General features: G+C 53.3%; 5 protein-coding genes across 18 annotated transcripts; 3 read left to right on the top strand and 2 right to left on the bottom strand.

Annotated features, from left to right (window-relative positions):
* The first annotated feature begins 333 nt into the window (after positions 1-333).
* PBX2 (PBX homeobox 2) lies at positions 334-5,761 on the top strand. The gene is made up of 9 exons (XM_025383492.1): positions 334-825; positions 1,715-1,788; positions 2,006-2,253; positions 2,345-2,535; positions 2,718-2,853; positions 3,098-3,251; positions 3,607-3,695; positions 3,818-3,904; positions 4,038-5,761. Exons 1-9 carry the CDS (start codon positions 605-607, stop codon positions 4,128-4,130), a joined length of 1,293 nt encoding a protein of 430 aa, XP_025239277.1. The 5' UTR covers positions 334-604; the 3' UTR covers positions 4,131-5,761.
* A 420-nt stretch (positions 5,762-6,181) lies between these two features.
* On the top strand, positions 6,182-9,806 carry AGER (advanced glycosylation end-product specific receptor). 9 transcript variants are annotated; one of them, XM_025383485.1, is made up of 11 exons: positions 6,182-6,327; positions 6,510-6,616; positions 6,747-6,939; positions 7,107-7,171; positions 7,285-7,372; positions 7,463-7,645; positions 7,788-7,918; positions 8,098-8,239; positions 8,842-8,868; positions 9,314-9,440; positions 9,551-9,806. In XM_025383485.1, the coding sequence occupies exons 1-11, from the start codon at positions 6,183-6,185 to the stop codon at positions 9,645-9,647; spliced, it is 1,305 nt and encodes a 434-aa protein (XP_025239270.1). In that variant the 5' UTR covers position 6,182; the 3' UTR covers positions 9,648-9,806. The 9 variants fall into 9 exon arrangements, with proteins under 9 accessions (XP_025239270.1, XP_025239267.1, XP_025239272.1 ...); XM_025383482.1 differs by having other exon boundaries at positions 7,107-7,216; XM_025383483.1 differs by having other exon boundaries at positions 6,183-6,327; positions 6,789-6,939; positions 9,551-9,805.
* A 185-nt stretch (positions 9,807-9,991) lies between these two features.
* Positions 9,992-12,742, bottom strand: RNF5 (ring finger protein 5). The gene is made up of 6 exons (XM_025383507.1): positions 12,161-12,742; positions 11,220-11,238; positions 11,016-11,128; positions 10,848-10,902; positions 10,653-10,770; positions 9,992-10,550 (listed from the first exon to the last, which is right to left on the bottom strand). The coding sequence occupies exons 1-6, from the start codon at positions 12,298-12,300 to the stop codon at positions 10,453-10,455; spliced, it is 543 nt and encodes a 180-aa protein (XP_025239292.1). The 5' UTR covers positions 12,301-12,742; the 3' UTR covers positions 9,992-10,452.
* Positions 12,701-22,918, top strand: AGPAT1 (1-acylglycerol-3-phosphate O-acyltransferase 1). 4 transcript variants are annotated; one of them, XM_025383496.1, is made up of 7 exons: positions 12,701-12,811; positions 19,643-19,851; positions 20,079-20,212; positions 20,546-20,721; positions 20,886-20,981; positions 21,108-21,180; positions 21,676-22,918. In XM_025383496.1, exons 2-7 carry the CDS (start codon positions 19,652-19,654, stop codon positions 21,846-21,848), a joined length of 852 nt encoding a protein of 283 aa, XP_025239281.1. In that variant the 5' UTR covers positions 12,701-12,811; positions 19,643-19,651; the 3' UTR covers positions 21,849-22,918. The 4 variants fall into 4 exon arrangements, with proteins under 4 accessions (XP_025239281.1, XP_025239282.1, XP_025239278.1 ...); XM_025383497.1 differs by lacking the exon at positions 12,701-12,811 and adding an exon at positions 13,057-13,580; XM_025383493.1 differs by lacking the exon at positions 12,701-12,811 and adding an exon at positions 13,478-14,291.
* On the bottom strand, positions 22,844-26,610 carry EGFL8 (EGF like domain multiple 8). Of its 3 annotated transcripts, none has more exons than XM_025383504.1 (9): positions 26,512-26,610; positions 24,858-24,986; positions 24,507-24,629; positions 24,317-24,426; positions 24,122-24,217; positions 23,870-24,040; positions 23,698-23,777; positions 23,471-23,624; positions 22,844-23,216 (listed from the first exon to the last, which is right to left on the bottom strand). In XM_025383504.1, exons 2-9 carry the CDS (start codon positions 24,956-24,958, stop codon positions 23,170-23,172), a joined length of 882 nt encoding a protein of 293 aa, XP_025239289.1. In that variant the 5' UTR covers positions 24,959-24,986; positions 26,512-26,610; the 3' UTR covers positions 22,844-23,169. The 3 variants fall into 3 exon arrangements, with proteins under 3 accessions (XP_025239289.1, XP_025239290.1, XP_025239291.1); XM_025383505.1 differs by having other exon boundaries at positions 22,848-23,216; positions 26,536-26,610; XM_025383506.1 differs by lacking the exon at positions 26,512-26,610 and having other exon boundaries at positions 22,848-23,216; positions 24,858-25,486.
* Between the last annotated feature and the right edge of the window lie 68 nt (positions 26,611-26,678).

Genomic DNA, 26,678 nt, shown 5'->3' with positions numbered 1-26,678 from the left:
CAGGCATTCCAGCGGCGTGAGTCCACATCGCCTAGATCCCTGATTCAGGACCCAGGTGGCAGACCCCCGCAGCCGCCAACACGCCCCCACTCCCAGGCCGCGGAAGTCCAGCCAGGGGGCTTTCCCATATTTTTCAGATAGCCCGTCTCCTCCCCTCATCCCCTCTTCCCTCTCCCCTCCTCCACTCGGTCTCAGTTCCTCTGTTTCTGTGTCTCTCTCTCCGCCCCCAGCTCCTCCCTGTTCCTCCTCTCTTCTCCCCTCCTCTTCCTCCCCGGCTCCCCTCCCCCAGCCTCCCTCCCTCGCTCCCCCCCTTCTCCCTCCTCCCTCCTCCCTCTCTCTCACACACACCCCCGCTTGGGCCTCCTCTCTCTCTCCGGCTCCATTTTCTCCGCCGCCGGGGGCCGGGGTCTCCTGTGGGGGGCCCAGCCGGTACCCCAGGTCTCCCTTCAGTGCCGGGGTGAACCCCCGGGGGAGCCGGGAGCCGGGGGCAGACGGGCGGGGGTTGGGGCGGAGGGAGCAGCGGCCCCAGCGAGTTTGGGGGGAGAAGTAACCAGGCGGGGGGAGGGGCGGAGCAGGGAGGGGGCCTCAGGGCCCCCCCCCAGCTATGGACGAGCGGCTACTGGGGCCGCCCCCTCCAGGCGGGGGCCGGGGGGGCCTGGGATTGGTGGGTGGGGAGCCTGGGGGCCCTGGCGAGCCTCCCGGTGGCGGAGACCCCGGTGGGGGTAGCGGGGGGGTCCCGGGAGGCCGAGGGAAGCAAGACATCGGGGACATTCTGCAGCAGATAATGACCATCACCGACCAGAGCCTGGACGAGGCCCAGGCCAAGTGAGTGCCCCCACCCCGGGACCCCACACAGACCCAGCAAACCCCGTTCACATGCTTTGAATCTTCTGGGAGCCCCCCAACTCCAGGGCCCTCTTCCAGGATCCAACAGCTCTCTTCTCTCATTCCTGGGAGCCCCTAGAAAAGTGATCCCTCTCAAACCTCCCTTCACCCCCAGGCCTTGAAACCTTCACAGAGGGAACCCCAGGTGGCCCCGCTCCCCACTCCTAACCTTTTGCTGACCCCCACACTCCCCTGGAACAGCCCCATCTCCGGGAGCCCCCTCTGGCTCCCAGACTCAGAAACTGTTCTTGGGCTATGTTATCTTCTTCCCTAACTCTCCACCCAGCCCCTTCATTCTGTCCAGATGTGGAGACCTCCACACCCTCTCCGGAGCCCCTAAAGCTCCTCTCCACGGCTCAGCCAGACACTAGGTGCATCAAAGCTTCCCACCTGCTCAGCCCCAGGACCCCTTCACACACACTACACTGATGTCCCCAGTTAGCTCGGCACCCCCAGCCCCGCTCTGCCACCTCAAACTCCGACTCTTCTCAACCCCAGCCTCAGTCTCTCTACCTCTGAAACCTACCAAGTCACTTTCCTTTCTCCATCCACTCCCAAATTCCTCCTCATACTTTTCTAGACCATCTCCCAAAGCCCCCGGCCTTTAGCCTGCTGCCTGCATCTTCCCTGTGTCACCCTGAAGCCGAGCAGCTTCCCCATGCTCTGGGAGCTGATCTTTTCCCAAGAACTCCCCTCCCCAACTCCATTCCACCCCCAATCCGCTTCCTCCCTCTGCAGATTGACCCTCCTCCCTCCTTGTTCTCAGGCCCCCTGCTCTGTTTCTCTAGCTCCTCAACTTTTCTCTTTCCCCACTCCCACTCCTCCCAAGGAAACACGCCCTAAACTGCCACCGAATGAAGCCTGCTCTCTTTAGCGTCCTGTGTGAAATCAAGGAGAAAACCGGTATGTGGGCCCTCCTCTGGTTGCTCAACTCTGGGGACACAAATCTTTTCATTATAGGGCTAGAGTGTGACAGCTTGGGGGCCTGAGGAAAGTGAGGAGTCAGGGGCACTGGGGAAGGAACCAAAGCCTGGGAACTTGGCTCTCCAGGAAGCACCAGGAGGACTGAGCACTGGGTATGGGGTCCCTGGGTCCTTAAGTCCACTCGCCTGCATGCTAGGCCTCAGCATTCGGAGCTCCCAGGAGGAGGAGCCGGTGGACCCACAGCTGATGCGCTTGGACAACATGCTTCTGGCAGAGGGTGTGGCTGGGCCCGAGAAAGGGGGCGGCTCAGCAGCAGCAGCTGCAGCCGCTGCAGCCTCTGGGGGCGGCGTGTCCCCTGACAACTCCATCGAACACTCGGACTATCGCAGCAAACTTGCCCAGATCCGTCACATATACCACTCGGAGCTGGAGAAGTATGAGCAGGTAAGGAGAGGAGGGTGGAGGGAAGGGCTCTTGCAGGGGAATCCCATGGCCAAAGGGCTCCTTCTCAGCAGCCCACTGGCCCCCACTACAGGCATGTAATGAGTTCACGACCCATGTCATGAACCTGCTGAGGGAGCAGAGCCGCACCAGGCCCGTGGCCCCCAAAGAGATGGAACGCATGGTGAGCATCATCCATCGAAAGTTCAGCGCCATCCAGATGCAGCTCAAGCAGAGCACCTGCGAGGCTGTCATGATCCTGCGTTCCCGTTTCCTGGATGCCAGGTGGGCCCAGGGACCCGAGCTGGCCCCCAGCACTGGGCTCCTTCCCATTCCTCTCCAAGACCCTGAGCTGCCATGCTGCACAACGTGGTACTCCATGACAATGGTGACTCTGGGGTCACGCCATGTGACAGCCCTGCCAGGACACCAACACCCTCCTCACCGCTCTTCTCCCTTCTCTGTAGACGAAAGCGCCGTAACTTCAGCAAACAGGCCACTGAGGTCCTCAATGAGTATTTCTACTCCCACCTGAGTAACCCATATCCTAGTGAGGAGGCCAAGGAGGAGCTTGCCAAGAAGTGTGGCATCACCGTGTCTCAGGTATTATGGAGGTTTCGGGAGGAGTTGTCAGGCAAAATGCACGCATCTCAGCTAGGTGCAGTGGTGTGTTCCTGTAATCCCAGCTACTAGGGAGGCTGAAGTGGGAGGATCACTTGAGTTGGAGACCAGCCTGGGCAACAGCATAGTGAGACCAGAAGAAAAACAAATGCTGTCACTCACATCTTATTCAGTGAAGGACTTCGGAGGCAAATGTTTCTACCCGACCCTCCTTTCTGCCCCACAGGTCTCCAACTGGTTTGGCAACAAGAGGATTCGCTATAAGAAGAACATCGGAAAGTTCCAAGAGGAGGCAAACATCTATGCTGTCAAGACCGCCGTGTCAGTCACCCAGGGGGGCCACAGCCGCACCAGCTCCCCGACACCCCCTTCCTCTGCAGGTGGATCCCACTGTCACCCTGGCTGACTGTTTTGCACACTTCCTGCTTTTGTTCCCACTTCCTACCTAGGCAAGATCATAGCAGAGAGGGGGCCTTTTGGGGTGACAGGGACCAAGCTGAGACAGGCTGGAGATGTCAAGGGACAGAGGCCACTGCAGTGAACTTAGTTCTGCCTTTCTTCCCACGGGTGGCCATAGGAGGCTAAGGAACAGCCTGCTGTTTCTGCGTGTTGGAATGTTGTTTTGTGGATAATTGGAGTATAGTAGCACGTCCCCACAAGAGCTGAGAGTTGTGGTTCATCCCCTTTCTACCATCACGGGCTCTATTACACTCTTCCCTCTCTGCCCCCCACAAGGCTCTGGCGGCTCTTTCAATCTCTCAGGATCTGGAGACATGTTTCTGGGGATGCCTGGGCTCAACGGAGATTCCTATTCTGCTTCCCAGGTCAGATGCCCATCTCCTCTCCAGTAGGGCTTTCCCCAACTCCATTTCCCCTACTTGAGGATACAAGACCTCTTTCCTCTGAGGCTTCTCTTCATTGTCACACCTTCCTCCGCTGCCTGCAGGTGGAATCACTCCGACACTCGATGGGGCCCGGGGGCTATGGGGAGAACCTCGGGGGAGGCCAGATGTACAGCCCACGGGAAATGAGGGTGAGTGGATCCTGAAGCCCCTCTCCGTCCAGTTCTCGCAGGACAGAGGGGCATTTTCCCTAGTAGTGTTGTGCCCACACAGGACTCCCGGGGCCTTGTCTGTTTTCTATACTCTGTTTTTCTCTTCTTCCAGGCAAATGGCAGCTGGCAGGAGGCTGTGACCCCCTCTTCAGTGACATCCCCAACGGAGGGACCAGGGAGCGTTCACTCTGACACCTCCAACTGATCTTGCCCCTCAGGGTCACAGGGGTGGGGGCTCTCACAAGGCGACTCTTGAAGAGGACACAGGCTTCCAGAGGACAAACCCCAAATACAGGAGAAGCACAAGACAGAGAAGGGCCAATGGGGTCATCCCCTCCCTAACTAGACTCTCTGTGCTGGGAGTGCTAATTACATGGCAGGAAGAATGGGGCCTCTAAGGGGAGTGTGGGGTCTGTCTCCCCCTTTTTTCCATCTTTTTCCTCTCGCTTTCTTTCTTACACAGAAACATACATATACCCAGAAACCTATCTCTCAGACCCCTTTTTCTCCTCTGTCTTCCTCTCTCTCCCTCTCCCACACCTCACACACATACTCCCAGTTGCAACTATTCTGTTTCTCTCTCTGGGCTCCCCCACTTTCCCTTCCCCACCCCACTTATATGTTCTGGAATCTGGAGACGCCAGCCCTGCCCAACCAGAGATGCCAAAAATGGGGACATGACTTCTGGACAGAGGACATGGGCCACGCCCCCATGCATCCCCACCCCCGCCCCTCCAGACGGCTTACTTACCTCATACGCAGCTCATCTTAAACCAATAGAATCGCTCGGTGGACGAGAGTGTCTGACTCAGATATCTACCTCGGAGGGAGTTTCTGCTACTTTAGGGAATTATTGACTGGGCTTTGGGGTTGAACTTTTTTTTTTTTTTTTAAAGAAAGAAAAAGAAACCCTGGGATCCATCTGTTTTTTTTGTTGTTGTTGTTGTTTTTGGTGGTGGTGGTGGTTCTTAATTTTTAATTTAGTTTGGGGAAGTAGCTTTTTTTTTATAAATATGTTGATTTCTTGTCTTTTTTAAAAAAAATTTCTTACTTTCCCATATTAGGGGTGATAGCCAAAGGGGTCCTGGTAAGAGAAAGGGAGGACAAACAGAACTGGTGAAGAGGCCCCCCTGGCTCCAGGCCTGTCCATCAGGAAGTAAATTTTACAGGGCACCAAGCTTTGCCCCCTAAAATCACTTACGTGTTCTTTGTTCATGCAGGCAGTTTCTGCCGCATTTGGTGTGGAGGCAGTGAAGGGCTTGCCCTGCTGGCCTCTCATCCCCCTTCTTCCCACAAACCTTGGGCAGGGCTGGACTCAGTAATTTTGAGGAAATCGAAGATGCCATCTTCCCCTGTGAGTGACATGTCTTTAATTTTTTAAAAAACTACTATTTGAAAATTGGAGGGGGAAGAATGGGAAGGGAGTTATTGCCAAATATGTTAAATATGGGTTGGGGTGCTTGTATATGTATCTTCCTCAATTTCCCCAGAAATGAGGTATCTTTTTGTCACACCAAAATCAAGTGGTAGGGAGAGGGAGGAGGTTGCAAAAAGCCAAGTGTGGGGGAAAAGTAAAATCAACACTGTCCCATCCTCAGCCCTAAACCCTACCATCTGATCCCCTCAGACATTCTCAGGATTTTGCAAGACTGTCAGAGTGGGGAACCCCTCCCATTAAAGATCTGGGCAGGACTGGGGACAGGTTGGAAGTGTGATGGGTGGGGGGGTGGGAGGCATGGGCTGGGGGCAGTTCTCTCCTCACTTGTAAACTTGTGTAGTTTCACAGAAAAAAAACAAAATGCAGTTTTAAATAAAGAAGTTTCTTTTTTTCCTGGGTTTAGTTGAGAATTTTTTTCAAAAAACATGAGAAACCCCAGAAAAAAAAAAATATATTTTCTTTCACGAAGCTCCAAACAGGTTTCTCTCCTGTCCCCCAGCCTTGCCTTCACGATGCAGTCCCAATTGCACCCTTGCAAACAACAGTCTGGCCTGAACCCTATTGATGCAACCTTGCCCAGTCAACATGGGGCTCCAGTGGGTCACCAGGCAGCCCTGATGGACTGATGGAATAAATAGGATAGGGGGCTCTGAGGGAATGAGACCCTAGAGGGTACACTCCCCATCCCCCAGGGAAGTGACTGTGTCCAGAGGCTGGTAGTGCCCAGGGGTGGGGTGATAATTATTTCTCTAGTACCTGAAGGACTCTTGTCCCAAAGGCATGAATTCCTAGCATTCCCTGTGACAAGATGACTGAAAGATGGGGGCTGGAGAGAGGGTACAGGCCCCACCTAGGGCGGAGGCCACAGCGCGGAGAGGGGCAGACAGAGCTATGAGCCTGGAAGGAAGCAGGATGGCAGCCGGAGCAGCAGTTGGAGCCTGGGTGCTGGTCCTCAGTCTGTGGGGTGAGCCACTCCCCCCACCCACTGACCCTTCCTGCAGAAAGCACTTGAACCCCATACCCCAATTGCCCTAGAACTTTTCCCAGAACCCAGGGAACTGCTTTTCAAGGTCCCTCACGCACCCTGTCCAAATTTTGTTAGCCCTCATTACCTTCCTGCCCCTCTACCACGATGCTGTCTCCCAGGGGCAGTAGTAGGTGCTCAAAACATCACAGCCCGGATCGGTGAGCCACTGGTGCTGAAGTGTAAGGGGGCCCCCAAGAAACCACCCCAGCAGCTGGAATGGAAACTGGTAAGTGGGGATCCTGTTGCAGCTTCCCAACTTCCAGGGAGACCAGCAATGATTCGGATCCCCATCACTCTGCCTCACAGTACTTTCCCAAAGGCCTTGCACTGTTTAGGCCCTGCTTCTCTGCTTCTAGAATACAGGCCGGACAGAAGCTTGGAAGGTCCTATCTCCCCAGGGAGGCCCCTGGGATAGTGTGGCTCGTGTCCTTCCCAACGGCTCCCTCTTCCTTCCGGCTGTCGGGATCCAGGATGAGGGGATTTTCCGGTGCCAGGCAATGAACAGGAATGGAAAGGAGACCAAGTCCAACTACCGAGTCCGTGTCTACCGTAAGAATTCCAGGGCCTTCTCCAAGGCCCCCTCTCTTATCTCAGAAAAAGCCTTCAACCCTAGCCTTGGCCCATGAGGGCCTCTGACTTCCACTGGCCCCATTTCCACACACAGAGTTTGAGAACCTTCACAATTACAGCCTCTGATTGGATTTTTCCTTCTTCAGAGATTCCTGGGAAGCCGGAAATTATAGATTCTGCCTCTGAACTCACAGCTGGTGTTCCCAATAAGGTAGTGAAAGAAAGGAGAAGTAGAAAATGGTCCTGTGAACAGGAGGCGAGTGTGTGTGGGTGTGTGGCATCTCTCATTTTCAAAGGATTCTGAGGTCACCACTCTTTCCCCAGGTGGGGACATGTGTGTCAGAGGGAAGCTACCCTGCAGGGACTCTTAGCTGGCACTTGGATGGGAAGCCCCTGGTGCCTAATGAGAAGGGTGAGTCCGAAGGTGCCCGCCAAGCTGCCTTCTCCCTGATCTCACTCCCACACCCACCCTGGGATAATCTGTCTTATCCTCCTACCATAGGAGTATCTGTGAAGGAAGAGACCAGGAGACACCCTGAGACGGGGCTCTTCACACTGCAGTCGGAGCTAATGGTGACCCCAGCCCGGGGAGGAAATCCCCATCCCACCTTCTCCTGTAGCTTCAGCCCAGGCCTTCCCCGACGCCGGGCCTTGCACACAGCCCCTATCCAGCCCCGTGTCTGGGGTGAGCAGAGGTGGGGAGGGCTCCAAGCTCATGTGAGTGCATTCTGGAAGTCGGACCCTTAGGGAAAGAGGGAGTCAAGCCCATGGCCACTGGGATCACTCACAAGTGTAACTCTCCACCTCATAACCCTTCCAACTCCCAGAGCCTGTGCCTCTGGAGGAGGTCCAATTGGTGGTAGAGCCAGAAGGTGGAGCAGTAGCTCCTGGTGGAACCGTAACCCTGACCTGTGAAGTCCCTGCCCAGCCCTCTCCTCAGATCCACTGGATGAAGGATGTGAGTGACCTGGAGAGAGGGGCTGGGAGGTAGGGTGAACCATAACTAGCAACAGGGAGGGCAGAGGGCTAACGAGGGAAAGGCAGGCTAGGAGCTGAGGAGGAAGAGAGGGTATTTGAAGATGTGGAGACAAAAAGACAAGAGTTTTGAAATAGTCTCCTCTCCCCTTCCCCCACCAGGGTGTGCCCTTACCCCTTTCCCCCAGCCCTGTGCTGATCCTCCCTGAGATAGGGCCTCAGGACCAGGGAACCTACAGGTGTGTGGCCACCCATCCCAGCCACGGGCCCCAGGAAAGCCGTGCTGTCAGCATCAGCATCATCGGTGAGACCTCTCTCCAAGCCCTACAGACCCTGGGGCTAGGGTGCAGGATAGCACAGGCTCTAATTTCTTGCCCCATTCTGGCCTTACCCCCAAGAGCCAGCCCACCTCTCCCTCCGTGCACCCACACCCAAACCTCCCCTGCCCCACCCAAATTCTGCCAAGAGAGCAGCCAAGCCTCTCCCTTCTTCCCTCTGAACTAAAAAAAGGGAAAGACGGCTGGGCGCAGTGGCTCACGCCTGTAATCCCAACACTTTGGGAGGCTGAGGCCGGTGGATCACCTGAGGTTGGGAGTTCGAGACCAGTCTGACCAACATGGAGGAACCCCATTTCTACTAAAAATACAAAATTAGCCAGTTGTGGTGGCACGTGCCTGTAATCCCAGCTACTTGGGAGGCTGAGACAGGAAAATCACTTGAACCCGGGAGGCGTAAGTTGCGGTGAGCCAAGATCCTGCCATTGCATGCCAGCCTGGGCAACAAGAGCGAAACTCCATCTCAAAAAAAAAAAAAAAGAAAGGGAAAGACTCCACTGGAGCTCCCACTAAATAACCCTCTCTCAACCCGAAGTCTTCCTTTCTGACTGGATCCAACTTTGTCTTCCAGAACCAGGCGAGGAGGGGCCAACTGCAGGTGAGGGGTTCGAGAAAGTCAGGGAAGCAGAAGATAGCCCCCAACACATGTGACTGCGGGGATGGTCAACAAGAAAGGAATGGTGGCCGGGCACGGTGGCTCAAGCTTGTAATCCCAGCACTTTGGGAGGCCGAGATGGGCGGATCACGAGGTCAGGAGATCGAGACCATCCTGGCTAACACAGTGAAACCCCATCTCTACCAAAAAAAAATACAAAAAACTAGCCGGGCGACGTGGCGGGTGCCTGTAGTCCCAGCTACTCGGGAGGCTGAGGCAGGAGAATGGTGTAAACCCGGGAGGCGGAGCTTGCAGTGAGCTGAGATCCGGCCACTGCACTCCAGCCTGGGCAACAGAGCCAGACTCCATCTCAAAAAAAAAAAAAAAAAAAAGAAAGGAATGGTGAGTGGTGGGGGCTGTGCTCTCAATTTTCCCTGTCTCCCTACAGGCTCTGTGGGAGGATCAGGGCCAGGAACTCTAGCCCTGGCCCTGGGGATCCTGGGAGGCCTGGGGACAGCCGCTCTGCTCATTGGGGTCATCTTGTGGCAAAGGCGGCGACGCCAAGGAGAGGAGAGGTGAGTGGAGAAAGCCAGACTCCTCAGACCTAGGGCTTCCAGGCAGCAAGTGAAGAGGGGTGGGGGGTGGAACGACAACGTGCAGCATTCTCCACAATCTTCCTCCTCAGGAAGGCCTCAGAAAACCAGGAGGAAGAGGAGGAGCGTGCAGAGCTGAATCAGTCGGAGGAACCTGAGGCAGGCGAGAGTGGTACTGGAGGGCCTTGAGGGGCCCACAGAGAGATCCCATCCATCAGCTCCCTTTTCTTTTTCCCTTGAACTGTTCGGGCCCCAGACCAACTCTCTCCTGTATAACCCCACCTTGCCAAACTTTCTTCTACAACCAGAGCCCCCCACAATGATGAGTAAACACCTGACACATCTTGCTCTTGTGTGTCTGTGTATATGTGTGTGAGACGCAACCTCACCCCTACACCCTTGAGGGCCCTGAAGGAAAGGGACTCACCCCCACACTGCACCAAACATCTACTCAAGTTGGGGAGAAGATGCTTCTGTCAAGAGAGGGAGGGAGGAAGGAGGGGGGCAAACTTGGGAAGAGATCCCATCAATACATTTCACCTTTTTTATTGAATTTGTATTAAAGGAGGTAGTAAGGGGGAGGAAGCACTTAAGAGTCAGAACCCATATTAGACTCTGGGGAGTGAAAAATTAAATTAAATCAATAAGATGGGAGTGGGGGAAGAGTCAGAGGGAGCTTTGCCCCCCTTTCAAGATCAAATCAAGAAATCAGGGAAAGCAAAGACTTAGAAGAGAAGAAAGACATTCTCTCAATCCATCCTCCTTCCCCAGGGCAGAGAATTATAATGTTACTGAGTGAGCTTCTGAGCAGAAGGCTCTCCCATCTATGCACAGACTTCACTCCTCCTCCCCAAGCTTTCCTGGAGAATGTCCAGGGCTGGCCTTAGCCAACAGAAATAGAGAGGTCAAGGGGGTCCATGAGTAAGGAAGGGTCAGCAGGGACCCCCAATACTGATTCTCCTCTGGCTGGAGGTGGGCAGGAAGGAGACATAGCTCAAATACTGAGCAGCCAAAAAAAGAAGAAGATGGCGAGAAACAGGAAGAGGGAATCCTGCCAGCTGGAGGCCGGGTGACCCTGTCCCAGATCCACACCTGTGGGAGAGAGGAAAGCTGTGGAAGCATATGCTTCTAGGCTGGGAGGGGGCCTGAGGGGATTCACAGGGCTCCCTGATGGGAGCTGAATGTGACTCTTACCTGTACCCCGGCGGAAAGGCTCATGGGCATTGAAGACGGTGGTGAAAAAGCCAAAGGGAAAAGCACCAACACCAAATGAGAAGTGGAAGCCCCCGGTATCACCAAATGGCTGGAATGCCTAGGGAGGTAGAAAAAGTCAGATGGGAAGCCGGAAAACCTGTCAAGGAAGGGACACAACTGGACAGGAAGACTCACCCCTCTGCTCTCTGGAGCTGGTCTCTGGCCCTGGGGGCGGGGTGGAGTTTTTAATCTGAGGAAGAGGAGAGAGAAAGTTAACAGAGAATTTTCTCCTGTCATCTTCCACACCGTTTTCCAAGGGCAGAAGCCTTCAATCTTCCCTGAGCAACACCTCCAGTCTCTCACCTGGGATCCTGGGGCTTTTGGCTCCCTCGCCCATAAAGCGGGACAACCTTCTCTCTGCTGATCCCAGCTTTACATACTGGACACTCTTGCCGCTCTGGCCTTGTCTCCAGCCACTGGGGAGAAAAAAAGTGGTTTCCAGTATACAAGAGGGTCTTCCAGCTCCTCAGACCTCCCCATTTCCCTCTTCATCTCCCGAGTACGCACCTGATGAAGACATGGCCAACTGGATGGGGGAGAAAAAAAAAAAAGTCAAACTAGCTACAGAAAAGAGAGACACAGACCCCCAGACTTCACAGAATCCCATCTCACTCCTCTTTCCAGGCAACCTGCTGTTGCTTTTCAGATTTTCTGCAACCTCTACCATGCCAGCCAACTTGGCCTTCCTGCTTGTCTGATCTTCCAACATCTAAAGCTCTGTCCATCCTCAACACACTCAACCCTCTCCTTTCTCCTCTCCCCAACAAACACGTACAAATTTTCGTGCCCTCTCTTTTCTGCCTTTCAAGTTAATTTCTAATTCCCTTTAGCCACCTCTTTCCGGGTTTCCGCTTTTCAACCCCAACCCCGCTTTTCAACCCCAACCCCATCACTCCAAACCAAACCCCTTTACTAGCACATTCTCCCATTACACCTTTTCCTCACTTTCAAGCTCAATAATGTCCCTGTCTTTACGACCCTTTAACCTTTCAAATCTGCCTCTCCACAGTGCCTTCGTACCAACCCCCTCCCAGATCTCATCTGAATGTGATCCATATTTCCTGGTTCTCCCCGACTCAATTGATGCGTGCCTCCCCTTAACCTTTGTGTCTCATCTGTTTCCACCTGCACAGCTAAGACCCCTCGCTTCTCTGGGGTAAGGTGGCTCGGGTCTCACATTGTCCCGCCACTCCCCGCCCCACCTCCTCTTCTCAGCACATCACATGCCCCCGCTCCTGGTTCCTAAGACCTTTCTTTCCACAGATCTCGACCGTAGAGACATTATACTCCCACCCACACATACCAGCAAAGTCGTTATGTCTCCTGTCGGGCCTCACCTATGGGAACGTGCCCTCCGATTATCTGTATGACTGTATGATTATTCGCTCCTAGCCTCCCCAGTATATAAGCGAGACCCACCGCCTTCCGCCCCTCTCCTCGATTCTCACCAGTACAGGTGGCCACACACACTGACCACAGCTTCCCGAGCAGTCTCCAAACATATATTACATTCGAAGGTCGCGCCCGCCCCGCCCCGCTCGCGATTTGGCCCTTCGGGGCCCCCGTCCTCCTCCTCCGCTGCTGCCATGGCCGGTTTTGTTTCGCCCCACGTACCCTTCAGTCCCCCCAAATACACATACACACGCCCCAACAAACCAGAAACCACCTCCTGCCCAGGATCGTTGGGCAGGCGTGAAGGTTTCCTAATCACTATTGGCCTGAATGCCTGCCAATCACAAAGAATTCAAAAGAAAGGATTGGCCCAAAGGACAGGGGCGGGAAAAGGTTAGTGTGGTCCTGCCTTCGCACAATGGCTATTGGCTGATACGGTCTAAGTCAATGTGCAATGCCAAGGGATTGGTAATAACTCGCTACACCCTGTCGCCTGGCCGCGGAGGGCTTTATTCGTCTGAGTAGTTGTCAGTCATAACCAAAGCCAGAAGCAATTTGCTCGGGACTACCTATAGACCTCGCCCACTATAAGCCCCTTTCTTTCCTTCGCTTCCTCTTTCTGAGAATGTCCGGATTGCTATTGGACTTTGGAGCGTATGGCTCCAAAGCAACTCATTGGCTAGAACTTGACGGAAAATGGTGGTTAGGTAAAACGCGCCTGCGCAGCACGCGGCGGGACGGGGGTGGGCCAATGGCGTGAGGGTTCAACCTTATCTTGTTCCACCTCTTCACCCCTATCTTGTCGCTATGGTGACTGCTCTACAATTGGCGAGGCTTGCACTTCCAAGTCCTCGGCTCGCTTCATCCGGGTCCTTCAGCTGTGGACTTTCTGCTGATTGGGCCTTTTCCTTTTCCCCTGATTGGCCGACATCGGGAAAGACGGCGAAGAGCTAGGGAAAGAGGGAAAACACTAGGGTCGCAGGGTTCAAAATGGCTCCAACCTCCTTTGGTGACGTAGAGAGCAGAACTTGGGTCTGCCCCTCACTTTTAGTTAAGGGAGCAGAACTGGGATTAGCCCGACGTTTGGATAGTACGAACATCGATCTGCGGAGCTGGTGTTAACTCATTCGGCTGGACGACTCAGCCCTCCCCACTTTAGGTGATTTACAGAGCAAAACTGAACTAAAGGCCCACTCCTTTCTTAATGTTGTACACAGAGTAGAACAGGATTGACTTAAACTCCGTTTTAAACCTTCAGAGCAGAAAAGCTCTGCGCTCACCCTCTTTGTGACTGGTGCAGAAGGGGCACGGCCCGCCCCTTTTAAGGAGACCCGCGGGGGGTCTCCTTAAGACCCGCCCTTTCCTCCTTATAATTTGCCCATCAGAAATAGGGTCTTCTTCCAGGGTTGGACCCCGGAGAGTTTGGGCCTTTCCTACAATCACTGACCCTCACTGTGTCCAAAGGAGCAGAACTAGGTAACAGTCTTCCCACTACCAATCCTCTTCCCGAGGGCATGTAAACTCATGCAGGGTAAAGGTGTGGCTAGAGGCGGGACCTTGATAAAAGATCCCATGTGACTCAAAAGTAAGGAAAGATGAGAAGTTAGCAGTTGCGTAAAGAAGGACTGGGGCAGATGAGGATTCAGGAAACTGGAGGTTTAAGATATTGAGAGGGAAAGGTGGAAATGAAGGAGAGTGAAGTGATGGAATGATCCTAGTAAAGTGATAATGGGAGTGGAGGAAGAGAAGAGGGGGTGGAAAACTAGATACATGGCTACCAAATTAAGGAGGCATCCTCATCCAGAGGAATCGGCATTCTTCCTCACTTTGTCTTTTTCTAGAAAGCACTCCTGACGCCCAATTTCCATTGGAAGAAAAGATGTACCCATATTGTATGTTGTGAGAAGGGGTTGTCTCAGCTTGGGGAAGTAAGGAGACTGATAGGAAGGAAGTAGGAAAGAAAAAGTACAGAAGGAAAAGAGCATGGAAAAGGAAAGGGTCAGGGATGAGGCCAAAGAGATCTCTTTAAAGGTCAGAGAAGGCGGGTGGAGGGGGGAGCTGGACAGCTGGGAGATAGTGAGGGACAAAGGGCAAAGGAAACCAGACCAGAGGGCTGGAGAGTGAGATGGGGTGAGATGGAGTCCTGGAGAGAAAAAGAAGAGAGGTGAACTTAATGCTTGTCATATGGTAGGTAGGTGTTTGATAAATGCTTAGAATTGAAAGGGGAACGGGAAGAGGGGTCCTTAAGAATAGTTGCGGGGAATAAGCAGCAGATAACCGGAGTTGAGAAAAAAAGAGACCAAGTAAAAGTGGCAGTTAAAAGAGAGCTGATAGAGAATAAAGGAAGGAATGTGCCGAAGGAGAAATACAGCACCAGGGGATCCAGAACTCAAAGGGAGTTAGAGAATAAAAAGATGCAGCTGGAGCCAGAGATGGGAGCAAAGGCAGAGGGAGGGCCCGCCTGAGCCCTCCTGGGGCGGGGCTCCCAAGAGTACACTGGTAGACGTGGGGAGGAGATGCCTGAGTTTCTGGGAGACGATTGGCAAAACAGGCTGCCCATCACCGCCCTCCACTTCCTGGCCGGCCCCGGAAACCAGCAGGCGTTGGGGAGGGGTGGGGGGGGGAATAGCGGCAGCAGAAGCCCCAGCCCTCAGAAAGACAGCAGAAAGGGAGGGAGGGAGGGTGCTGGGGGGACAACCCCCCACCATTCCTACCGCTATGGGCCCAACCTCCCACTCCCACCTCCCCTCCATCGGCCGGGGCTAGGACACCCCCAAATCCCGTCACCCCCTTGGCACCGACACCCCGACAGAGGCAGAGACACAGCCATCCGCCACCACCGCTGCCGCAGCCTGGCTGGGGAGGGGGCCAGCCCCCCAGGCCCCCCACCCCACTGAGGTGTGGGCGGGAAAGGGATGGGAGGAGGAGGGAAGAGGGTGCTGAAAGCGACTAGGATGAGGGGAAGGGGAGAGATTGGGTCTGGGAGGGCCGACTGGGGGAGATGGTTGCTGGGGAAAGGAGAGGGGCTGACTGGGAAGAGGGTTGCTGGGGATAGGAGAGGGGACCTGAGAGGGAGGAAGGATGGAAGAGACACGGGAGGGGGAGAAATGGAAACCCTTGTGAATTTGGGACTGGGAGTGTGCACAGGGAATCCTGGAGAGGGAATTCCCTACACCTTCCCCAATTCCTTTTCTTGCCCTTTGACCCCACATGACTCTTGCGGGGGTCATGAGGGGAGAAGGCCAGCAGAATTTGCCTCTTAGGAATATACCCTTAGGCCCCTCTGTTTCCATCTAGGCACAGGACCTCTTGTTTCTCAGTGGCCTTCCACACTGCTGGACCCTTACACACAAATGCCTTATGGGAGCCATGTTTTCTACATTGAGTCTGTGTGCCTTTGACATGTTTAATGGCTTGTGTGCAACTAGGTTGTCCCAATGCTCTCCATAGGCTGTGTAGAAATGGTGTGTTATTTTCCATCAGAATTGCCCATTCTCCGTTCTTGTGTCCACGTCTCACATCCAGTTTTGACATGTTCAAGTACCGCATGTGTGTGAGTTTTCATATATTGCACCTGTTTTATAGTTTCCTGTTACTTGCACGTTTTATGTTTTGGCATGTTTATTTCAGCATGTGAAGGTTATATACCTTATTTTACTTTGGTTGACATGTCTGTGGTCCTACCATTTGCAGTAGTCTTCATGTGTGGGATCCCATGGCTTGGCTGAATAGCCTACACACTCATGTCTGACTCAGTTGGCCCGTTTGCTGTGTTTTCCCAGTCACAGTTCACAGAACACATGTGTATGCCCCTTTGCACAATACACTGATGTAACAGGACCATAGAATGTGTGTTATAAATTTATCGTCAGTGTATTTTATGAACCGTACGCTCATTAAATTTGGCCCTCCATTGCATTTCTAAATCCTTGGACTTTTGTTCTCTGAAGAGGGTCACTTAATATCAAGTGTTAGAGAAGAAGGTAACTGGGTCTCCAGGTCTGCAAAGAACCATCCCTGCATGCCTTACCTTGGTGACCTCCCTGGCCCATACCTCTCTACACAAACATTATCTTTCCAGTGACTGTGTACAGTCTGTGTCCATGGGATCAATGCATGTCACAGGGTCAATCCTGCTGTGAACCCCATCGTTGGTATTTATGGACATTATCTTCCATTCTTTTCACTGTTGGCACACATTTGATGAGAGCAGCATCTTTCCCTGTGGCATGTTAATCCCATTCTGTGCATTTCTCTTGTGACATGACCTCTTCTTGATTATTGTTACTCTGCCTTCATTATGGCCATGTATTGCATGTGTCTATTCAGAGTCGGTTACCATTAGGCTTCATGTGTTCGTTACTTTCTCAGTGACTTTTCTTTTAGTAGTCAGTACTACTCAAGAGGGTAACTATCTAATTTGTGATCAGAACTGCCATCTCTGTCATTAGTTGTGGCTCTGTGGGTGTGTATATAGCCTTAGAATCTGTTCAGCAAGTGTTTGTTGAGCACCTACTCCATCTCCTATTGTCCTGGTATTGGAGATAAGACAGAGTCCCTGTCCTTAAGCTGCTTACAGCCTAAGGAGGGAAACAAAAATGCCAGTCAACACATAGTGTGTTGTCAAGATCAGTGGTTCTTAAATTCAAGCGCACATCAGACTCACCAGAGGGCTTGTTAAAATACAGATTGCTAACCAGCCACGATGGCTCACACCTGTAATCCCAACAGTTTGGAAGGCTGAGGCAGGAGGATCACCTGAGGCCAGAAGTTCAAAACCAGTCTGAGTGAGAAAAAGAAAAATAGATTGCTGGACCTAATGCCCAGAATTTCTGATTCAGTAGATCTGGGGTGAAGTCTAATAATTTGCATTTCTACACTTCAAGACCCACTGGTCAAGATAAAAGTGTAATGAAAGCACAGGCCTGGAGGGGTTCAGGCAGCCCTCCGAAAGGTGACACTGAGCTGTGTGAGGCAGGAAAAGATCCGGGCATTCCAGCCAAAGGGAACAGCATGTTCAAGGTGCGGAAGCGTGAAAGATCATGGTGTCTGAGGAACTGAAGTGAATCAGTTTGACTGGAACAAAAAGAGTTTTGTGAGGATGTGGTCGAAGATGTAAGCAGAAGTCAACTTGTCAAGAAGAACCTTTAGGCAAGACAGGGAAATGCTCTGCGTTTCAGAAAAATTTGTATTAACAGAAAAATCTCTGTGGTTGCTACGTGGAAGATGGATTGGAGGGGGTTAGGAGCCTACTCCACATAGTTCAGGGGAGAAATGATGCTGTTCTGAACTTGTAGGGGCAGTGGGATGGAGCAGCTCAGAAAGCCTACAGTATTCCAACTGACAAGGTCTCCTGTTTCCTCTATTGCCTGTTACCTTCTTGTTTGGCAATAGGCTTACCTTTGAGCATAGCCCTTCCCGTCATGGGAAGACAGTGCCTGTGGCCTCAGTAGGAATGACAGGTATTTGCCTGTACACCCTTTTTGTGAATTGTTACCCTGCCCCCAACAGTGGGGCAGAGTGGAGGAAGGAGGAAGAACCTAGAACACAGGTTCTGTGTTCCTGCCACTCTTCCTCTTGAGCCCTTTCCTCTCCCAGGGCAAGTGCTGTTATGTCCCCTTTACTCCCTGCCCTCCATTTTTCACTTGGTGAGGCCTTACACCCTGTACCTGCCCACGCAAAGTGTCACTAGAAGGAAGGGAAAGGGTAGTTGGATTCATTTGCCTGTGTGGAGGTAGGATTGGTCTTTGTAACTATTCCAGGTATGTCCATAAGTCTACCTAGGAATGGGGGAGCTGCCTGGGTGGAGAGGGATTTTTCTAGTTACTAGTTACGCATTCACATTATTTTATCTGTCACTGGGTGTAATTATAAATTTGTGTCTGTGTGTGAACATGTTAGTCTTTGTATGACTGTGTGTTGGCATTAGTGACATGAACTTTTAATCTTGCCATTTGGCCCCTGGGTATATGGCTGTGTGTGTTCTGTCACAGTCACCATATATGCTGTGTGCTGTGTTCGTATATATATATGCAGTACATACCAGTGTCAGCATAACCGAGTGGTTAGGAACACAGGCGGCTTAGATCTAACTCAGGAGCTGTATGATCTCAGGTAAGTTATTTAGCCTCTCTGGGCCTATTTCCTATAAAATGTAAATAATAATAGTACTTTCTAGACTATTGTATGGATCATTTTAAGAGTTTAACTTAATATATAGACCAGTGCTATTCTACAGAAATATAATGCAAGCCACATATATAATTTTTTTATGGTAGCCACATTTTTACAAGGCAAAAAGTGAAATTAATTTTAGTGATGTATTTTCTTTTTTTTTTTTTTTTTTTTTTTTTTTTTTTTTTTTTTGAGACAGAGTCTTGCTCTGTCGCCCAGGCTGGAGTGCAGTGGCCGGATCTCAGCTCACCGCAAGCTCCGCCTCCTGGGTTCACGCCATTCTCCTGCCTCAGCCTCCCGAGTAGCTGGGACTACAGGCGCCTGCCACCTCGCCCAGCTAGTTTTTTGTATTTTTTAGTAGAGACGGGGTTTCACCGTGTTAGCCAGGATGGTCTTGGTCTCCTGACCTCGTGATCCACCCGTCTCGGCCTCCCAAAGTGCTAGGATTACAGGCTTGAGCCACCGCGCCCGGCCTAGTGATGTATTTTCTTGAATCTGATACATCTAAAAGATTATAATTTCTTTTCTCTCTCTTTTTTTTTTTTTTTTTTAAGACAGAGTCTTACTCTGTTGCCCAGGCTGGAGTGCAGTGGTGTGATCTGGGCTCACTGCAACCTCCACCTCCTGGGTTCAGGCAATTCTCCTGCCTCAGCCTCCCAAGTAGCTGGGATTACAGTCATGTGCCAACAGGCCCGGCTAATTTTTGTATTTTTAGTAGAGACGGGGTTTCACCATGTTGTTCAGGCTGGTCCTGAACTCCTGACCTTGTGATCCACCTGCCTCGGCCTCCGAAAGTGCTGGGATTACAGGCGTGAGCCACCGCGCCTGGCCCAAGATTATAATTTCAAAATGTAGTCAGTATAAAAGATTAATAATGGGATATGTTACATTTTGTTTTTTATTCAGTCTTTGAAATATGATGTGTATTTTACATTTCCAGCACACCTCAGTTCAGACTAGCTGCATTTCAAGTGCTCAGTAGCCACATGTAGGTGGTGGCTACTTTCTTGGACGGCACAAGTATAGACCATTATAAGACCCTTACCAGCTACAAGTGTTACTATCATTCTTATTGTCATTTATTGTCAGGTATCTGTGAGTTGTAGATGTCCATGTCTTGTGTCTCTTGTCTGAATATATCTGGAGCCTTCGGGAAGAGGAATGGGAGAGCAGTCTTGAGCTCTATCTCCACCACCCTCATCCTAGAGAGGCTTCCTGGGAAGGTTTCAATGGGAACCCTGCCCCAGCTTGTTTCTCTGGCCCTTGTCCTCATAGCACCAGTCCCCAACCCTGCCTTCTGTGCCTTGCGTACCCCACTGTCCTCCAGAAACCAGGCTGATTGTCCCTTGCCCCATCCCCTGCAGGTGGCCAGAATGGAGTTTTGGCCAGGGGCATGGATGCTGCTGCTGCTGCTCTTCCTGCTGCTGCTCTTCCTGCTGCCCACCCTGTGGTTCTGCAGCCCCAGTGCCAAGTACTTCTTCAAGATGGCCTTCTACAATGGCTGGATCCTCTTCCTGGCTGTGCTCGCCATCCCTGTGTGTGCCGTGCGAGGACGCAACGTTGAGAACATGAAGTGAGGGGCAAGGGGTCTTGGGCAATGAGGGAACCTAAGGGTACAAAGCGAGTAGTGGATTGGGGGAAGGGGGCATGGTGTGTGTAGAAAAGACTGAGAGAGACCAGAGACAGGGAATGGGGAGAGGACTGCAAAGGTGGTCAGAAAGACAGTAGGGTTGGGGGGAGCTGAGGCATGCAGATGGACATCAATGGATCCCACTGGGACCCCTTGCCGTGACCCCACAGGATCTTGCGTCTAATGCTGCTCCACATCAAATACCTGTACGGGATCCGAGTGGAGGTGCGAGGGGCTCACCACTTCCCTCCCTCACAGCCCTATGTTGTTGTCTCCAACCACCAGAGCTCCCTCGATCTGCTTGGTGAGACCCCACCACAGGGCACACCTCCCCCAGTCATGCCTCCCCTCCTGGAACCTTCCCTAGAATATCTTCTCCTTGAGATCCTTAATTCTCCTTCCTCTGGGACATTGCCCCCTTGTCTCCCGCTCAGGCCTTCATTCCCTGGGTAGAACTGCCCTCATAAGCAGGGTACATACACCTTTGGTTACCCTTTCCTTCACTTGGGGCTCCCCCTGCCTAGTCTCCTCCTTCACCTCCAGTCCCTACCAGAGTGGGTGATGATCTGGGTGAGGTGGGTTGCTTTCTGTGACACTGCCTCCACCCCAATCCTCACCCACCCCCACCCTGCCCAAGGGATGATGGAAGTGCTGCCAGGCCGCTGTGTGCCCATTGCCAAGCGTGAGCTACTGTGGGCTGGCTCTGCCGGGCTGGCCTGCTGGCTGGCAGGAGTCATCTTCATCGACCGGAAGCGCACGGGGGATGCCATCAGTGTCATGTCTGAGGTCGCCCAGACCCTGCTCACCCAGGACGTGAGTCATCCTGGGGAAATGGGGGATTGGAGGGATAGAAAGTAGAATAGTTGTAAATAAACTGATATGCAGGGCCAATGGGCCTCAGAGGTCCCATTATAACATCACACCTACTCTGACTCCTCCATATGTGTTTGTCTTCCTTGACCTTCTTTCTCCCCCAGGTGAGGGTCTGGGTGTTTCCTGAGGGAACGAGAAACCACAACGGCTCCATGCTGCCCTTCAAACGTGGCGCCTTCCATCTTGCAGTGCAGGCCCAGGTGACTACTGCTCCCTGTTCTGCTACTCAGCTGCCCACCCCCACCATTCCCTCATGTCTGGGCAGGGGCTTATTGTAGGAGTCTCAGAAGAGAGCTGTGGACTGACCTGCTTTACCCCTTCCCCAGGTTCCCATTGTCCCCATAGTCATGTCCTCCTACCAAGACTTCTACTGCAAGAAGGAGCGCCGCTTCACCTCGGGTGAGGGCTTTGAGCAGTTCTGGGGTCGGGTGTGTCCTGAGAGGCTGGGAGGACATCCCTGTGAGGCAGGGGGATCATTCAGTGTCAGAGCCATGAGATGTCCACACGGTCATCTAGTTTAACCCACAGCAGCCAATAAGTCTTTACCAAGCACCACCATACCCTGCCAGGTGGGTAGCACTTGGTGCCACCAAGAGAGGCTGTTACTAATCTAGCAGGAAAGATAAGGCCTGTGTGCACAAAGCTGTAATGAATAACACTCATTCAGCAGTAAAGGGGGGCTGGAGGAGTGCTGAGGAGATGTCTGGACTGGGAATTGGAGAAGGCTTTGTATAGAAGGGCCTCAGAAGTGGCAGCTGGCAAGCCCAGGGATGGTTGTCCAGGGTTGGGGGAAGAGAACTGAAAGGTTGAGGAAGAGTATCCCTCAGAAGCTGGGCCCCACCTGTGGGCAAAGACCTGGGTGGACAGGCCATGATGGTGCTCCCCTTGCCCCAGGACAATGTCAGGTGCGGGTGCTGCCCCCAGTGCCCACAGAAGGGCTGACACCAGATGACGTCCCAGCTCTGGCTGACAGAGTCCGGCACTCCATGCTCACTGTTTTCCGGGAAATCTCCACCGATGGCCGGGGTGGTGGTGACTATCTGAAGAAGCCTGGCGGGGGTGGGTGAACCCTGGCTCTGAGCTCTCCTCCCATCTGTCCCCATCTTCTTCCCCACACCTACCCACCCAGTGGGCCCTGAAGCAGGGCCAAACCTTCTTCCTTGTCTCCCCTCTCCCCACTTATTCTCCTCTTTGGAATCTTCAACTTCTGAAGTGAATGTGGATACAGCGCCACTCCTGCCCCCTCTTGGCCCCATCCATGGACTCCTGCCTCCGTGCAGTCTCCACTCTTGACCCCCACCTCCTACTGTTTTGTCTGTGGGACAGTTGCCTCCCCCTCATCTCCAGTGACTCAGCCTACACAAGGGTGGGGAACATTCCATCCTGACAGTGGAGTCTCTTCCTGTGTGGTCTTCTCTCCCCCTCTACTCCACATTGGCCAGTGGACTCATCCATTCTGTGGAACAATTCTCCCCCACCCCAAAGTCCATGGATTCAATGGACTCATCCATGTGAGGAGGACTTCTCACCCTGTGGCTGGAAGCTGATACCTGGAGCAGTCCTCCCAGGCTCATCCTGGGAGCTTTCCTCAGCACCTTCACCTTCCCTCCCAGTGTAGCCTCCCGTCAGTGGGGGCTGGACCCTTCTAATTCAGAGGTCTCATGCCTGCCCTTGCCCAGATGCCCAGGGTTGTGTACTCTCTGGGATACCAGTTCAGTCTCCACATTTCTGGTTTTCTTTGTCCCCATGGTACAGTTCTTCAGTGGACCTGACCCCACTCAGCCCCCTGCAGCCCTGCTGCACCATTTCACCAGACACAAGGGGAAGAAGCAGACATCAGGTGCTGCGCTCACTTCTGCCCCCTGGGGAGTTGGGGAAAGGAACAAACCCTGGCTGGAGGGGATAGGAGGGCTTTTAATTTATTTCTTTTTCTGTTGAGGCTTCCCCCTCTCTGAGCCAGTTTTCATTTCTTCCCGGTGGCATTAGCCATTCCCTGCCTCTCGCTCCAGACCTATTCCCACAACTGGGGAGGTAGGCTGGGAGCAAAAGGAGAGGGTGGGACCCAGTTTTGCGTGGTTGGTTTTTATTAATTATCTGGATAACAGCAAAAAACTGAAAATAAAGAGAGAGAGAGAAAGATCTGGGTGCTTGGTGGTTGCATTTGTTAAGGAATCGAAGAAGCAGTTCTTGCCCAGGCAACCTGCCCCCAGCCAGAAGACTCAGGGGTGGGCCCAGAACACAGGCCTCCCCCTTTCTTCAGCTCTCTGAAGTTTCCATTGTTCGTTGCTCTTTGGTGGTTGATAGCCTTATCTGCAGCTCACAGTCGGCCAATCCCAGAGGATTAGTGGGTCTGGCTTCTGTATAAATTAGGGGTGCTGTAGAGGCTTCTTATCGATGACTGAGGCCAGGGCCCAGGCTGTTGTCCTCACAGGAGCCTGGTTAATGACATGGCAGACACAGTGGCTGTGGTCAGCCTGGAGTGGACTACACTGCCACTCTCACCAAACAGTAAGTGAAACTATTGGGCTGGGGACAGGATTTCAGAAGAGAACGATGGTGAAGTGGAGAAGCATGAGGACAGTGAATGTTGGAGAGGGGGCTTGGAGAAAAGAGGGCGTGCTTGAATGGGGAGGGGTCTTGGGGAAGGTTGGGGAATAGAAGTCAAGGCGGGAGGAGCGTGAGGACTCACAGGCACCTAGCCTCTCCTCCAGCAGCAGCACCTGGTCGCTGAGAGATTCGATCCGGTCACCCCGGCCCCACAGCTCAGCCACCTGTTGTGGCTGCAGCTCTTCAGGCGGCATGGGCAGCACCGCTCGGACCCAGGCCCCAGCCTGACTGGCCCACTACAAAGGAAGAGATGCCTCAGGGTATGGATAGTGACGTCGGGCCTCGCCCCACCCAGCAGGCTTAGCTTACCTGCTCCAGCCGCTCCAGGCGCCCTCGCAGCTCGCGAATCTCCCGCTTCAGAGCGCGCTCGTCTTTTTCAGCCTCCCGAACTAGGGACAAAGAAGACCAAGAACATAACCACTGCCCAAGCCTGGACGCCTGTCCCGGGTTCCCCCGGTGGCCTGTATTCCTGCCCGCTCACCGGCCACGCTGAGTATGCTGGCACTGGTTGGGGGTTCTGGGTACCCCTCCGTGCAGGTGCGCCCGTCCAGGCCTAGCACTAGGTCGTGCGGGCAGCCGCAGGTGAAGCTGCCTGCGGTGTTAAGACAACGGTGCGAGCAGAGGGTGATGCCGGTCCTACATTCATCCACGTCTAGTTACCGAAAAGAGGAAGGGGCTGAGAGAGGGGGCGGGGGAAAGCGCCAGGGTAGGTGGGGAGGACAAGCTGACTCACCCACATGACAGTGCTTCCCTCCCCAGCCGGGGGCGCACTCGCACTGGTCAGGCCTAACGCAGACGCCTCCGTTCTGGCAAGGCTTGGCGCAGATGGCTGCAGACAGAGAAGTGGGGTTCAGTCTCTAACCGATGACCCAGCTCCCCAGCTCCGTGGGGCGCGCCTCCCCGCAAGGCCTGGAAGACTCAGCCTCACCTTCACAGGTGAGTGCCCCCGGGTGCCGCTTCTTCCAGCCCTGGCAGCACACTGCATGGGTCTGCTGCACCTCCCGCCTCACCTCCCGCCACGTAACGCGGTACGTGGTCCTGGAACACAGCGCCTGGCTCAGGACCCTGAGTACGGGTCCTGGTCGGGGTTCTTGGGGTCCCGTCTCCCCATCCCTCACCTGTAAGTGCTGCAGATGCGCCTCCCAGCGCACAAGGTCAGGTAGGGCTTGTACACTGGTTGGCTGTAGGACTCGTTATAGCGGAGCGGGACCACCAGTGTCTGCTTGGAGCAGACTCCCTGACTGCGTCCATGCCAGAGGATGAGGTGGGAGAGATTGAGTAGGCCAGGCCCTGGGGAGCCAGGAGTCCCACTTCCCTCAAGAGGCTACTGAGGCCCCGCGCCCCCTCCAGATGACAGCCTCTCACCCCCATTCTAAACTTTCAGTTAAGTTTTGCCTCCTGTCAAGCCCCATCCCCAACAGAAGGCTCCCGAGAAGAGCTCACCCGGGTCCCACCCCCTCTGTTGTCACCTCTCTCTGAGGAATCCACCCTTGGCCCCCTCGCCTGATATCAGTAGCAGGAGGAAGGAGAATCCGCCTAAGAGAGTCCACAGCTCAGCCCTGGACCCCATGATTCTCTTTGACGCTGGACCCTACAGGCTGCAGGCAAGAAAAGGTTAATGGATGTCCTTCCTCTCTCCTATTAATTTCTCCAGCACTAGTCCCTCCAAGGGCACTCTGCAGGTGCCCTCTAAGGGAGTCAGGACATTCACTGTTACATATTAGCCACCAGAATTGCCTACACCTGTGTGTACAACCCAGCGCTATCCTATCCTTAGCATATCATGATCCATTCAGCATCATAAAAGCTCACATCCTAGCACACTCCCTCCACCTCCCCTCTAACCTACTTCTCATCCCCTCTGCACAACCTGGAGGGACACACAGTCAACCCTCCCCTTATGACCCTCCTTTTTTTTTTTTTTTTTTTTTTTTAAGGAGTTTCACTCTTATTGCCCAGGCTGGAGTGCAATGGCACGATCTCGGCTCACCGCAACCTCTGCCTCCCAGGTTCAAGTGATTCACCTGCCTCAGCCTCCCAAGTATCTGGGTTTACAGGCATGTACCACCACGCCTGGCTAATTTTTTGTTTTGTTTTGTTTTGTTTTTTGAGACAGGTCTTGCTCTGTCGCCCAGGCTGGAGGGCAGTGGCATGATCTAGGCTCACTGCAAGCTCCGCCTCCCGCGTTTATGCCACTCTCCTGCCTCAGCCTCCCGAGTAGCTGGGACTACAGGTGCCTGCCACCGCGCCCGGCTTTTTTTATTATTATTTTTAGTAGAGACAGGGTTTCACCATGTTAGCCAGGATGGTTTCAATCTCCTGACCTTGTGATCCGCCCACTTCAGCCTCCCAAAGTGCTGGGATTACAGGCGTGAGCCACCATGCCCGGCCGGTTTTATTTTGTTTTTTTTTTGTTGTTGTTTTCTTTAGTAGAGACAGGGTTTCTCCATGTTGGTCATGCTGGTCTTGAACTCCCGACCTCAGGTGATCTGCCCGCCTCAGCCTCCCAAAGTGCTGGGATTACAGGTGTGAGCCACCATGCACAGCCGACCCTTCTGTCTTTAACATGCCCTCTTATAACTTCATACCTTCAAAACCCTCGCTGACCGGGCATGGTGGCTCATGCCTGTAATCCCAGCACTTTGGGAGGCAGAGACGGGTGGATCACAAGGTCAGGAGTTCGAGATCAGCCTGGCCAAAATGGTGAAACCCCATCTCTACTAAAAATACAAAAAATTAGCTGGGCGTGGTGTTGGGTGCCTGTAATCCCAGCTACTTGGGAGGCTGAGGCAGGAGAATCACTTGAATCGGGGAGGCAGAGGTTGCAGTGAACCAAGATCGTGCCACTGCACTCTAGCCTGGGTGACAGAGCAAAACTCTGTCTCAAACAAAAAAAAAAAAAAAAAAAAAAAACCCTAGCTATATACCCTCACACCATACACATAAACCAAGCACCTGGAAACTCCACACCTTTCACACACTGCTACTCCCCTCACACACCCACACCATCACGTACGCCCTAAATGCACATCCCTTGCTCCAACAAAACACCCCTCAACTCACGCCCACCCTAAGTCTCTGAGTAAACCCCACTCTCCCCATTGAAATTCTCTCCCCACCTGCCTTCCTCGCTCTCTCCATTCCCACCTGGCTTCTCCTTTCTCCTGGGAGGCTTCAGGCAGACCAGCCTCAGCAGAAGCAGCTCAGACTGGTGGGTGGGCCTGGCAGGCTAAGAAGGAGAGGAGGGGCTGGGCCAGAGAGTCCTCCCATTCCTGCCCCCTCCCACAAGC

This window comes from Theropithecus gelada, chromosome 4 (genome assembly GCF_003255815.1).
Source record: "Theropithecus gelada isolate Dixy chromosome 4, Tgel_1.0, whole genome shotgun sequence".
Taxonomy (NCBI): domain Eukaryota; kingdom Metazoa; phylum Chordata; class Mammalia; order Primates; family Cercopithecidae; genus Theropithecus; species Theropithecus gelada.
The sequence above is the reverse complement of the archived record's forward strand: the minus strand, read 5'-3'. Positions and strand labels throughout refer to the sequence as shown.

What these genes read in the sequence shown, in the direction of transcription:
- PBX2 (XM_025383492.1), top strand. Translation starts at nt 605, where the DNA reads ATGGACGAGCGGCTACTGGGGCCGCCCCCTCCAGGCGGGGGCCGGGGG. An exon ending in TGAAATCAAGGAGAAAACCG is followed by an intron (nt 1,789 to 2,005) that starts GTATGTGGGCCC and finishes CCTGCATGCTAG; the next exon opens with GCCTCAGCATTCGGAGCTCC. An exon ending in GTGGCATCACCGTGTCTCAG is followed by an intron (nt 2,854 to 3,097) that starts GTATTATGGAGG and finishes TCTGCCCCACAG; the next exon opens with GTCTCCAACTGGTTTGGCAA.
- AGER (XM_025383482.1), top strand. Translation starts at nt 6,183, where the DNA reads ATGGGGGCTGGAGAGAGGGTACAGGCCCCACCTAGGGCGGAGGCCACA. An exon ending in GCTGGTCCTCAGTCTGTGGG is followed by an intron (nt 6,328 to 6,509) that starts GTGAGCCACTCC and finishes GCTGTCTCCCAG; the next exon opens with GGGCAGTAGTAGGTGCTCAA. An exon ending in CGACGCCAAGGAGAGGAGAG is followed by an intron (nt 9,441 to 9,550) that starts GTGAGTGGAGAA and finishes CTTCCTCCTCAG; the next exon opens with GAAGGCCTCAGAAAACCAGG.
- RNF5 (XM_025383507.1), bottom strand. Translation starts at nt 12,300, where the DNA reads ATGGCAGCAGCGGAGGAGGAGGACGGGGGCCCCGAAGGGCCAAATCGC. An exon ending in CAAAAGCCCCAGGATCCCAG is followed by an intron (nt 10,903 to 11,015) that starts GTGAGAGACTGG and finishes CCTCTTCCTCAG; the next exon opens with ATTAAAAACTCCACCCCGCC. An exon ending in CAGCTCCAGAGAGCAGAGGG is followed by an intron (nt 10,771 to 10,847) that starts GTGAGTCTTCCT and finishes CTACCTCCCTAG; the next exon opens with GCATTCCAGCCATTTGGTGA.
- AGPAT1 (XM_025383493.1), top strand. An exon ending in CGCAACGTTGAGAACATGAA is followed by an intron (nt 19,852 to 20,078) that starts GTGAGGGGCAAG and finishes GTGACCCCACAG; the next exon opens with GATCTTGCGTCTAATGCTGC. An exon ending in ATCTTGCAGTGCAGGCCCAG is followed by an intron (nt 20,982 to 21,107) that starts GTGACTACTGCT and finishes CCCCTTCCCCAG; the next exon opens with GTTCCCATTGTCCCCATAGT.
- EGFL8 (XM_025383504.1), bottom strand. Translation starts at nt 24,958, where the DNA reads ATGGGGTCCAGGGCTGAGCTGTGGACTCTCTTAGGCGGATTCTCCTTC. An exon ending in GGGGGCACTCACCTGTGAAG is followed by an intron (nt 24,218 to 24,316) that starts GTGAGGCTGAGT and finishes CTCTGTCTGCAG; the next exon opens with CCATCTGCGCCAAGCCTTGC. An exon ending in GGAGGAGAGGCTAGGTGCCT is followed by an intron (nt 23,217 to 23,470) that starts GTGAGTCCTCAC and finishes GTCATTAACCAG; the next exon opens with GCTCCTGTGAGGACAACAGC.